Raw genomic sequence first — 13,281 nt, forward strand, 5'->3', positions numbered from 1 at the left:
TGTCGTGTTCTCCGGGCCAAAGAGGAAAAGAACCATCCGGACTGTTATGGACGCAAAGTTCAAAAGCCAGCATCTGTGATGGTATGGGGCTGTGTTAGTGCCAATGGCATGGGTAACTTACACATCTGTGAAGGCACCATTCATGCTGAAAGGTACATACAGGTTTTGGAGAAACATGCTGCCATCCAAGCAACGTCATTTTCATGGACGCCCCTGCTTATTTCAGCAAGACAATGCCGAACCACATTCTGCACGTGTTACAACAGCGTGGCTTCGTAGTCAAAGAGTGCGGGTACTCAACTGGCCTGCCTGCAGTCCAGACCCGTCTCCCATTGAAAATGTGTGGCGCATTATGAAGCGTAAAATACGACAACGGAGACCCTGGTCTGTTGAACAGCTGAAACTGTACATCAAGCAAGAATGGGAAAGAATTCCACCCAGAAAGCTTCAGCAATTAGTGTCCTCAGTTCCCAAACGTTTAATGAATGTTGATGTGATGTAACACAGTGGTAAACATGACCCCGTCCCTGCTTTTTTGGAACGTGTTGCACCCATAAAATTCTAAGTTAATGATTATCTGCTAAGAAAATAGATATAGTTTATCAGTTTGAATCTTAAATATCTTGTCTTCGTAGTGTATTCAATTAAATATAAGTCGAATATGATTTGCAAATCATTGTATTCTCTTTTTATTTTTGTTTAACACAACATCCCAACTTCATTGGAATTGGGCTTGTAGCAACCCACACAACCAGAATGTGAATAAAGCATCCCTAAGCATCCCAGATTGGTAATTGTCAGGTCAAATTCAATATGCAATTTACAGTGGCTCCGGAAAGTATTTAGACCCCTTTAAATTGTTCACTCTTTGTTATATTGCAGCCATTTGCTAAAATCAGAATCAGAATCATCTTTATTTGCCAAGTATGTCCAAAAAAACACACAAGGAATTTGTCTCTGGTAGTTGGAGCCGCTCTAGTACTCGGGTGCTGTCCATTTCTTCTGATCATCCTTGAGATGGTTCTACACATTGATTGGAGTCCACCTGTGTTTGATGATACTGATTGGACTTGATTAGGAAAGCCACATACCTGTCTAATTAAGACCTTACAGCTCACATTGCTTGTCAGAGAAAATTGGAATCATGAGGTCAAAGGAACTGCCTGAAGAGCTCAGAGACAGAATTGTGGCAAGGCACAGATCTGGCCAAGGTTACAAAAATAATTCTGCTGCACTTCAGGTTCCTAAGAGCACAGTGGCCTCCATAATCCTTAAATGGAAGAATTTTGGGACGACCAAACCCTTCCTAGAGCTGGTCGTCCGGCCAAACTGAGCAATCGGGGGAGAAGAGCCTTGGTGAGAGAGGTCAAGAAGAACCCAAAGATCAGTGTGGCTGAGCTCCAGAGAAGCAGTCGGGAGATGGGAGAAAGTTCTAGAAAGTCAACCATCACTGCAGCCCTCCACCAGTCGGGGCTTTATGGCAGAGTAGCCCGACAGAAGCCTCTCCTCAGTGCAAGACATGAAAACCTGCATGGAGTTTGCTAAAAAAAAAAAACCACACATGAAGGACTTTAAGATGGTGAGAAATAAGATGGTCTGATGAGACCAAGATAGAACTTTTTGGCATTAATCCTCAGCAGTTTGTGTGGAGAAAACCAGGCACTGCTCATCATCTGTCCAATACAGTCCCAACAGTGAAACATGGTGGTCGGAGTGTCATGCTGTTGGTGTGTTTTTCAGCTGCAGGGACAGGACTGGTTGCAATCGAAGGACAGATGAACATGGCCAAGTACAGGGATATCCTGGACGAAAACCTTCTCCAGAGTGCTCAGGAGCTCAGACTGGGCCGAAGGTTCACCTTCCAACAAGATAATGAGCACACAGCTAAAATAACGAAGGAGTGGCTTCAGAATTCTGTGACTGTTTTGAATGACCCAGCCATAGCCCTGACTTAAACCCAATTGAGTATCTCTGGAGAGACCTGAAAATGGCTGTCCACCAACGTTCACCATCTAACCTGACAGAACGGGAGAGGATCTGCAAGGAAGAATGGCAGAGGATACCCAAATTCAGGTGTGAAAAACTTGTTGCATCATTCCCAAAAAAGACTCACGGGTGTATTAGCTCAAAAGGGTGCTTCTACTAAATATTGAGCAAAGGGTCTGAATACTTATGGCTGTGTGATATTTCAGTTTTTATTTTTTAATAAATCTGCAAAAATTTCAATTCTGTTTTTTTCTGTCAATATGGGGTGCTGTATGTACATTAACGAAGAAATTTTTTTTTTAGCAAATGGCTGCAATATAACAATGAGTGAAAAATCTAAGGGGGTCTGAATACTTTCCGTACCCACTGTATGATCCCTCCTGTACATCACTGCAATTTCTTCTTCAGCACTGTTGAAATTCAAAACTCTGGAGGACGGAGCATGGGCTGCTCGCCATGTAGCCATGACAACACGTGCACAAACTCGCACATTTGGTCTTAATTGCTTAAATAGGCAATTTTGTTCAAGACCACAAACCACTCTGGGATCACCAAATAGTGCATGAATGGCGCTTAAAGCCACATAATGCAACATCTCAATGTTCACAACTGATCCTGACATATTCTAATAGAACTATTAGTTATACTTTGTTTTTCATGCTTTCAGTCCATCCATGACTATGAATCATTTCGCTATTACTTTTGATGAAGGCGCATCAGAATGTCTTACATTTTCTCAGTCATGTGTAGAAAGAGAAATGTCACCAGCTGTTAATGATTCATGTTAATACTGCAATAACTAGAGTCATCTAATGTGTGTGGTATCTGATACCTGTATTTAAGCACCACCTGCTGTTGCATGCTGTCCACGGGGCAAGCAGAGAGAGCAAGTCGTGACTACATCAAATCACAGTGAGCTGATGTGCGAGAGTACACCTTCTGTCATCGTACCTTAACAGTGGGAAAGAGCTATTCTTGAAAATGTTTTTCTGGCGTCAATCACATTGCCAAATGCAGTGTGAAAAGGGCTTAAGACGAATAAAACGTAAAGCATATGTGACCCTCGAGCACAAAGCCGACTAAGTCGCACGAACGTGTTTTGAGCTTGAGGCCATAAAGCACTTAGTATGTGAAAAAGATTTTCAGACGTGATTCAAACACCAGAAAAATAAGTAATGACTTCCTAGTTGGAATTAATGTCCATCCATCTTCTACCACTTATCCGAGGTCGGGTCGCGGGGACAGTAGCTTTAGCAGGGACGCCCAGACAGACTCCCCCCCCCACACACACACACACACACACAGTTTTTCAAGAAATACGCATACGCTTAGCTTGCAAACATTATTCCTTGGGAATCAACAAAAACATGAACAACTCCAATAATTACTGTAGTGGTCATTTTTACAGTTGAAAAATTACACTGGCGAGTTTACCAAGCCACCAAGAATAAACAAATAGCTAAACATTTGTTTTCTGCAAAAATTTTAACGTCTTGAATTTCTGCAGTCATTTCAGTGGCTGGTGTGGGCTTGCTTTGTGCTGTAGATTTTTTCGAATCGTGGACACAGCTGTGAGACAGCCACTCGAGGCTCATTTTCAATGTCCAGCTTTGACCTGTATTTGGTCTTGATTGAGGTAACTGCAGAAAACCCTATCGCGCACAAGTAGGATGTGGTGAAAGGCAGCAGTGAGGCCATGTCTATCCTGCCTAGCAGTGAGTAGTCCTTTTACACTCCAATCCAAAAGGCAGCCAATGTCTTGGACTGAAACTGCAGCCTCAAAGCTGAATCAGAAGTGACATCAATAAACTGCTCCTCTTCTGCAGCGCTGAAGTCAGCAGCTGGTCTGGCACTGAAGGGGTCTCGGACCCAGTCATATTTTGCAGGATCCTGCTCTGGGAAGTATCTCCGTAAATGTTTTTGCAGAGCAGAGATATCATTTTTGATGCATGTGGTCACTGTGTTTTGCAGCTTGTTGGCACTGATGAAGGATTTCACGTTCTCAAAGGAATCTATATGCCCATCTTTCACTCGCTGCTCCCACATCTCTAGTTTTCTAGTGAATGATGTGAGTTCATCTGCCAGGTGTGGAAGGTGTGTGTTGGTACCCTGGATCTGTAGATTTAGTTCATTGAGTTTTTGAAAGATGTCACTGAGGTATGAGAGTTTCATGACAACGTTGTTGTCTCTAAACTTGTGGGTAAGATCAATACCCTCCTCCTCCAAGAATACTCGGATCTCATCACGCAGTTCAAACACCCAGGATAAAACTTTACCCCCTGACATCCACCGAGACTCGCTGTGGAACAAAACTGCTGTGTGATCAGAGCCAATTTCTTCACAAAGTGCGGCAAAAATCCGGGCTTTGATGGGTCTTGTTTCAATGTGGTTCACTGTGGCAATGATGTCCGTCATTACATCGCTCAGTTCAGCGCTCAGCTGTTTGGACGCAAGCGCTTCTCTGTGGATAACGCAGTGAGTCCACTGCGCATCAGGAGCAACGTGCTATGTATCTGCTCCTCTTTTACCATAACTTCGTCTTCGCTCAAAACTTCGCAAGCGTCGGGGATTGGTTGTCCCGACTTAAGGTTTAATGGTTGAAAAACACGGTTAGCGATATCAGTATTAGCGCGCGACCACAAAACTTTGTCAACTTGAACGGCCAGTCAGACAAGTACATCCGCACCTCAGTAAGTTTTATGCGGCAAATTGGGGACTACTAGGAAGCAGTGAGTTAATGAGCGTTTATTCCATTGCAGGTGCAGGGCGCACACGCCCACTGCAGTGACGGCAGACGGTGGCACTGTATTAACGGTAAAACGGTAAACATTTTCAGCGTTAATTGAAGGTCAGGATGCTTAAGTCGTAGGGTTTCAAACAGTGCCTGTTAAATTGCTGATTTGTCCGCCCACAAGGCCAGGTTGATGTCGCCTGTGGGGCAGTCATGCAAATTAATTCCACCAGCAACATTGGGGCAGCAGCGCTCTTCGTGCGGTGTTTGGACGGTGGAGGACGAACCGTGTCGAGTTCTCATAGTCGGTTCAGCGATGGTGAGGTGGCTTCACGGGACTCGGCGGTCTCAGTCAATGGGGGTGTTGTCACTTGAATGAGTGCGGTCTGACAGGTAGCCGTCCTCCGAGTGGTCCAACACCAGGCACCGGTCTAAGGACAGTTCCCGAGTTGGTGGTGGTAACGCCTGTTCCACCTGCGCCCACAGCTGAAGATTTTTGCAATCAATTAGTGGCCCAAAGCGGCAAAGCAGGTCTTGGCCGACAAGCAGGGGGACGGATTCAATTGGAGACATGTAGACCAGATGGGCTTACGTCATGGGGCCAATTGTCCAGTGGAGCATAGTTAAGGTGCTCAGCTCAGTGTTAATCACTGAAAATGCAAGGATAGTTAGTGCGCAGCGTTGCAGTTGGAGGTCACGGCCACTGGCTTTAGCAATGTCAGCAGCTGATTGACACAGCGTGGGACAAAACAGTGACATCTGCCACGTGGTCAATCAAAGCTTCGCGGACAAGTTCAGGCTCAAGTGTAACGGTTAAATTTGTGTAATTAATTGTTAAGTAGAATAGAATAGAATCACCCTTTATTGTCATGAACATGCATGCAGACACACGAAATTTGTTCTCTGCATTTAACACATCACAGTGAACACATACACACGTTAGTGGAACACACTGGAGCAGGGGGCAGCTGAAGAGAGCATTTCGGGGTATCAGTGTCTTGCTCAAGGACACCACAGCCGTGAGTCCGGGGGATGTTGGCGGATGGTCCGGTCGGGGTCTTGAACCTAGGTCCCCCACGGTGGCAGGTGATGATCTTAACCATTGGGCCACGGCTGCCCAAACAAATAAATAGCATTCGCAAATTATGGTGTGAGGGTTTATCACATACCTTTAAAGGTGTTCGAGAATGTGCATAGAAGCAGTGATCGAATAGAGCAAAAGTGTTATGCACACAAACTGTATTTGATCAAATTAAAATTGCTGCATGAGAGTTGGTAATTTAATCGTTGATTTAAAATAGTTACGAAGGGCACTAGGTGGAGGTAAATGAATCAGCTTGTTAATGACATTTGAAACTAACTTCATCCATCCATCCATCCATCCATTTTCTTTTACCGCTTATCCTCACGAGGGTCGCGGGCTGCTGGAGCCTATCCCAGCTATCTTCGGGTGGGAGGCGGGGTACACCCTGAACCGTTTGCCAACCAATCGCAGGGCTGACAACCATTCACACTCACATTCACACCTTCGGGCAATTTAGAGTCTTCAATCAACCTACCATGCATGTTTTTGGGATGTGGGAGGAAACCAGAGTCTTATTTTCCTCTCGGCTTGTCCCGTTAGGGGTCGCCACAGCGCGTCATGCTTTTCCATGTAAGCCTATCTCCTACATCCTCCTCTCGAACACCAACTGCCATCATGTCTTCCCTCACGACATCCATCAACCTTCTCTTTGGTCTTCCTCGAGCTCTCTTGCCTGGCAGCTCCATCCTCATCATCCTTCTACCAATATACTCACTCTCTCTCCTCTGGACGTGTCCGAACCATTGAAGTCTGCTCTCTCTAACTTTGTCTCCAAAACATCGAACCTTGGCCGTCCCTCTGATGAGAGCGAACCTCAACATCCTCATTTCCGCCACTTCCAGTTCTGTTTCCTGTTCTCTCTTCAGTGCCACTGTCTCTAATCCGTACATCATGGCTGGCCTCACCACTGTTTTATAAACTTTGCCCTTCATCCTAGCAGAGACTCTTCTATCACATAACACACCTGACACTTTCCTCCACCCGTTCCAACCTGCTTGGACCCGTTTCTTCACTTCCTGACCACACTCACTATTGCTCTGGACGGTTGACCCCAAGTATTTATAGTCATCCACCCTTGCTATCTCTTCTCCCTGGAGCCTCACTCTTCCCCCTCCACCCCTCTCATTCATGCACATATATTCTGTCTTCTGCATGCCTCCATCTTTCTAACTGTTCCTCCAGCTGCTCCCTCCTTTCACTGCAGATCACAATGTCATCTGAAAACATCATGGTCCATGGGGATTCCAGTCTAACCTCATCTGTCAGCCTATCCATCACCACTGCAAACAGGAAGGAGCTCAGGGCTGATCCATGATGCAGTCCCACCTCCACCTTAAATTCGTCTGTCACACCCACAGCACACCTCACCGCTGTTCTGCTGCCCTCGTACATGTCCTGTATTATTCGAACATACTTCTCTGCCACTCCAGACGTCCGCATGCAGTACCACAGTTCCTCTCTGGGTACTCTCTCATAGGCTTTCTCGAGATCTACAAAGACACAATGTAGCTCCTTCTGACCTTCTCTGTACTTTTCCATCAACATCCTCAAGGCAAATAATGCATCTGTGGTACTCTTTCGAGGCTTGAAACCATACCGTTGCTCGCAAATACTTCTGTCCTGAGTCTAGCCTCCACTACTCTTTCCCATAACTTCATTGTGTGGCTCATCAACTTTATTCCTCTATAGTTGCCACAGCTCTGCACATCACCTTTGTTCTTAAAAATGGGCACCAGTACACTTTTCCTCCATTCCTCAGGCATCATTCTCATCTAGGTCCATTTGTTCTACCAGACACTGTTCCACGGTCGCCATTGTTGTTGCTTTGTTCCTTGTTACTGAAAGGAACGTAAAAACGGCTACCGGAAATGGCCATAAAAATGCAGTGGAAACTTCACCCTGTGGTGTCCTAGCCAATACCAGCCGTAGCGACACCCCCGACTTGGAGGTGAACTGCACTACATTTTCAAAACTGCGCGCGTGGGTTGCGCTCGAGTATAAAGGAAAACTACGCGAGGGACAGCCGCAGTGACGTCAGCACGGTCGCCGTCCGCGCGAGTATAAAGAAGCCTTAAGACAGCCCCAGAACATCCAGAGCCATTTTGGAACACTGGCCAGATCTCATCCACCCTCTTGCCGCTGAGAAGCTTTTTAACCACCTTGGTGACATCAACCCCAGAAATACGACAGCCCCAGTCTCTGCTTTCTCATCCGACCGACTCACAACGTTCTGAGTAGGGATGTCCCGATACAGGTTTTGCAGGCCCTATTCGATACCAACATTCCATCCTTGAGTATTGGTCGATACCAATATTGATCCAATTTCAGCAAGAATTATACATACTTTTACTTATTTTGTACAACCCCAATTCCAATGAAGTTGGGACGTTGTGTTAAACATAAATGAAAACAGAATACAATGATTTGCAAATCATGTTCAACCTATATTTAATTGAATACACTACAAAGACAAGATATTTAATGTTCAAACTGATAAACTTTATTGTTTTTAGCAAATAATCATTAACTTCGTTCCAAAAAAGCTGGGACAGGTGGCAAAAAAGACTGAGAAAGTTGAGGAGTGCTCATCAAACACTTGTTTGGAACATCACACAGGTGAACAGGCGAATTGGGAACAGGTGGGTGCCATGATTGGGTCTAAAAGGAGTTTCCCTGAATTGCGCAGTCATTTACAAGCAAAGATGGGGCGAGGTTCACCACTTTGTGAACAAGTGCGTGAGAAAATAGTCCAACAGTTTAAGGACAATGTTCCTCAACGTACAATTGCAAGGAATTGAGGGATTTCATCATCTACGGTCCATAATATCATCAAAAGGTTCAGAGAATCTGGAGAAATCACTGCATGTAAGCGGCAAGGCCGAAAACCAACATTGAATGCCCGTGACCTCGATCCCTCAGGCGGCACTGCATCAAAAACCAATGACAATGTGTAAAGGATATCACCACATGGGCTCAGGAACACTTCATAAAACCAATTTCAGTAAATAGAGTTTGGCGCAACATCCGTAAGTGCAACTTGAAACTCTACTCTGCAAAGCAAAAGCCATTTATCAACAACACCCAGAAACGTCGCCGACTTCTCTGGGCCCGAGCTCATCTAAGATGGACTGATGCAAAGTGGAAAAGTGTTCTGTGGTCTGACGAGTCCACATTTCAAATTGTTTTTGGAACAAAGAGGAAAAGAACCATCCGGACTGTTACGGAAGGAAAGTTCAAAAGCCAGCATCTGTGATGGTATGGGGCTGTGTTAGTGACAATGGCATGGGTACCTTACACATCTGTGAAGGCACCATTAATGCTGAAAGGTGCACACAGGTTTTGGAGAAACATATGCTGCCATCCAAGCAACGTCTTTTTCATGGACGCCCCTGCTTATTACAGCAAGACAATGCTAAACCACATTCTGCACGTGTTACAACAGCGTGGCTTCGTAATAAAAGAGTGCGGATACTAGACTGGCCTGCCTGCAGTCCAGACCTGTCTCCCATTGAAAATGTGTGGCGCATTATGAAGCGTAAATACGACAACGGAGACCCCGGGACTGTTGAACAGCTGAAGCTGTACATCGAGCGAGAATGGGAAAGAATTCCACCTACAAAGCTTCAACAATTCGTGTCCTCAGTTCCCAAATGTTTATTGAATGTTGTTAAAAGAAAAGGTGATGTAACACAGTGGTAAACATGACCATGTCCCAGCTTTTTTAGTTAATGATTATTTGCTAAAAAACAAAGCTCATCAGTTTGAACATTAAATATCTTGTCTGTGTAGTGTATTCAATGAAATATAGGTTGAACATGATTTGCAAATCATTGTATTCTGTTTTTATTTATGTTTAACACAACGTCCCAAATTCATTGGAATTGGGGTTGTAGTGTGGAATGTTTCTGAGCCGTTTCTCCTCACTAGGGTCGCGGGCGTGCTGGATCTTATCCCAGCTATCATCGGGCAGGAGGCGGGGTACACCCTGAACTGGTTGCCAGCCAATCGTAGGCCACATATAAACAAGCAACCATTCCCACTCACAATCACACCTATAGGCAATTTAGAGTCTTCAAAGAACCTACCATGCAACCACACATGTTTTTGGGATGTGGGAGGAAACCGGAGTGCCCGGAGAAAAGCCACGCAGGCACGGACGGGGAGAACATGCAAACTCCACACAGGCGGGCTGGGGATTGAACCCCGGTCCTCAGAACTGTGAGGCAGACGCTCTAACCAGTCGTGCTGCCACTCATGGGTTATTTGAAGTTTAACCTTCAACATGATTAATATACTACAAATGGATAATCTAATTAGAAAATCCTGAAAAATAACCAATAAAACCAAACAAGAAATATTTAAATTGCAACATAACCACTGTTTAACATAAACATAAGCATATTGTAGAAACTGAATAGATTGAAGAAAAATTAGAAGACCATGAAAAATAACCAGTAAATAATAGATACAAATTATACTGTATGGTGGGAACAGCATTTGGTTCCTCCACATGTGCGGCAATACACCATTGAAGTTTTTTGATATATAGGGGTATAGTTTTCTTGAAAATGCTGTGGTGGCTAGGAATCATGAAGTGAGGCTCAAGGTGCTTGTACTGCCCCTGTTTGCGTGTACCGTAATGGGAGCACAGTTCCTGCTGTGTGCGTGTCTTGACCTCTGAGGGCCAGTGTGGTGCACGCAATTAGTTGTGTTATTTGCAGTAGCAAAGGAAGTAGAAGAAAGTCACGATCGAATATTGTTAATATAACTCATTTTTCACTAAGTTGGAAGCATATACGTCTTGGAGTATTGTTATATTTCCTTTTTATATGTGATGATACAGCGTTTGTGTACCAATATTTTTTATTTTGACACAGATACGCACCGGAAGGTCGATGCAAATTTTCGGTAGCTCGTCAATGATGTTTCTCTTTGTGCGTTTGCTTGGAGCTGGTGATTTTTTATGAACAAAAAAAAAAGAAAAGAAAAAGAAAAAACATCTGTGATGTATTTGAACATACTATGTATGTAATTCTTTTGGTATGTGTGCTTAGTTTTACAATTTAACTTCAACTGGAGTGTCAATGAATGACTTTAAGCAGGTAGCATTCACTATTACTCCTTACTATTTTGTTAGCAGCTTAGCACACTGTGTTGTTGTGATTACTTGGGCTCTGCATGCCATGGCCACACAGCATTGCAGTATAGAAGTGCTGGAGCGGAGTCTGCATTGGACAGCTTGTATAAGAGCGCTTATATCAGAGATTTTCGATCCCCGTCCAATATAATTTATTTGCCAATATCGTACCGATATTTGATATCAAATATCAGATCGGGACACCCCTAGTTCTGAGTGGAGGCAACAATACAAGATTGAAAAAGAAATCAATTTACCTGTGTCTGTGCTCGTCATGTCCTCCCTGACCGTGTATGATCACCTGTCCCGAAGCATGCTTGCCCTCTTTGGGCGAGTCAATGTGCGGGATGAGCACATCCTCCAAGCCCAGGTCAAAGCGCTTGTGCTTGGAGTTGTCAGGCAGGAAGAAGAAGGCCCCGAAGCACAGGGTGATGAAGGCACTGAGGATGAGCAGCAGGATGAATTTCTCAGAGAGCCTCAAGGTGGCGCGGTGGTGCGAGAAGGAGGAGGCGCCGGGCGACAGCGTTGGTATACGACGCCCAGAGAGCGGTAAAAGGGTCGGCGTGGTCATGATGAGGGCTACTGAGGGGCTATAATGCAGTAGGGCAGGAGGGAATGAGGTGGGAGGGAGTCCAGTGGCGGCCTCAAGAGCGCCGTGGGTGTCGTTTGTTGCAGCTGCTTGACTTTATTATCTCATGCCTGTGATCCCAAGTCCGAACAACAAAAGAGGAAGAGGTCCCTTCGTGAAGGACTGTGTGGTGAGCAGATTTAGAGTCATCACCAGTCTGTAAGAAAAAAATAAAATATTAAACATAAATTACCCGTCCATCCATTTTTCCGTAACGCTTATCCTCACTCGGGTCACGCCCATGAGCCGATCCCAGCTGACACTAGGCGCAAGGCGGGGTACACCCTGAACTGGTCGCCAGCCAATCGCAGGGCAGACACAGACAAATAACCATATGCTCTCACAATCACACCTACAGAGAATTTAGAGTCTTCAATTAACCTACCGTACATGTTTCAGGAATGTGGGAGGAAACCGGAACACCCGGAGAAAACCCACGCAGGCCCGGCCGGGGAGAACATGCAAACTCCACATAGGCGAGGCCAGATTTGAACCCAGGTCCTCAGAACTGTGAGGCAGATGTGCTAACCATGGCCACCATGCCGCCTCCACATAAATTAGCATTAAGATAGTTTACATTATTATTAAGTCTTAATTTTATGAGAAAAGTAATTATTTGAGAAGAGAGTAATTTCACAAGAGTAAGATTGTAGTTTTTATGAGGAAAAAGTCATAATTCCACGAGAATTAAAGGGGATGCCGTGCAGTTTTTGTTTTGTGTGGTTTTTTTTTTTTTTTTTTAAACAAATAGTTGAGTTTCTGGAGTGCCTGTCCACCCATCAAGTGTGAAATTAGACAAACAAGTACATATTTTGTTGCTGCCTATTTTCAGAACTGTCTATGAGCGACATGGGTGGAATGTTGCCTTCAGATAAAGTAAAAGACATTTTTAGAGGGTCACAAATAATTAATTGAAGAAAACAACATTTTGGCAAGTTCGGCGTCAAACAAGGTCATCAAATCTAGAAAGGCAGTTATCCCATGTTGGTCACGTGACGTTCCACATAAAGTGGATCGAAATACGCTGTGGTTTATGTTTCACAAACAACAAAAGAATCAATCAACATTTTCATAAAATTCTGACTTTTTCCAAGCACTGCTTATCAAAGTACCGTAATTTCTCATGTGTAATGTGCATTTTTCCCCAAAAAATTGTCAAAAGTATCGGGGGAAAATAAAACTTAAAAAAAGTTCACATTTTATAAATGCCACCATCTCGAGGTTATTAAAAAGCTGTACACTTTCATTTGAATATGCCACCGCCACCTAGTGGTTATGAGAAAGGTGTACAGTTTCATTCTAATATGCCACCACCACCTAGAGGTTATGGAAAAGGTGTAGCCTACACTTTCATTCCAGTATGACAGGGGTATGTATGATTGCATATATGTACAGTTGTGCTCATAAGTTTACATACCCTGGCAGAATTTGTGAAATATTGTGTTTTTCCAAATACGACTGATGACTGAACAACAATTCTTTATGGTTATGTTTTGTTTAATGATAATGCTTTTCTGAAATAAAATTTTAATCCCATTAAAATAAAATCGTGTTTAAAGAATTTTACCCATTTTACAAATTCTGCCTGGGTAATCAAACATATGATGAGCAGAACTGTGTTTTCTCATTTACGAAATAAAAGTATGGCTGTGAGTTTCAAAATAAGAGCAAGTAGATACAAAGAAAGTATTACAAATTCAAATAAAGTGCTTAAC

At 44.0% G+C, this 13,281-nt stretch overlaps 1 protein-coding gene across 1 annotated transcript in view; it reads right to left on the reverse strand.

Moving 5' to 3' along the window:
- man1a2 (mannosidase, alpha, class 1A, member 2) overlaps positions 1 to 13,281 on the reverse strand; it is a 103,075-nt gene that overhangs the window by 86,156 nt on the left and 3,638 nt on the right. The window contains exon 2 of the mRNA XM_061692307.1: positions 11,196 to 11,723. Within this exon, the coding sequence (XP_061548291.1) occupies positions 11,196 to 11,509 (314 nt within the window). The 5' untranslated portion in view covers positions 11,510 to 11,723. The remainder of the gene's footprint in view (positions 1 to 11,195; positions 11,724 to 13,281) is intronic.

Source organism: Phycodurus eques, chromosome 12, assembly GCF_024500275.1.
Source record: "Phycodurus eques isolate BA_2022a chromosome 12, UOR_Pequ_1.1, whole genome shotgun sequence".
Taxonomy (NCBI): Eukaryota; Metazoa; Chordata; class Actinopteri; order Syngnathiformes; family Syngnathidae; genus Phycodurus; species Phycodurus eques.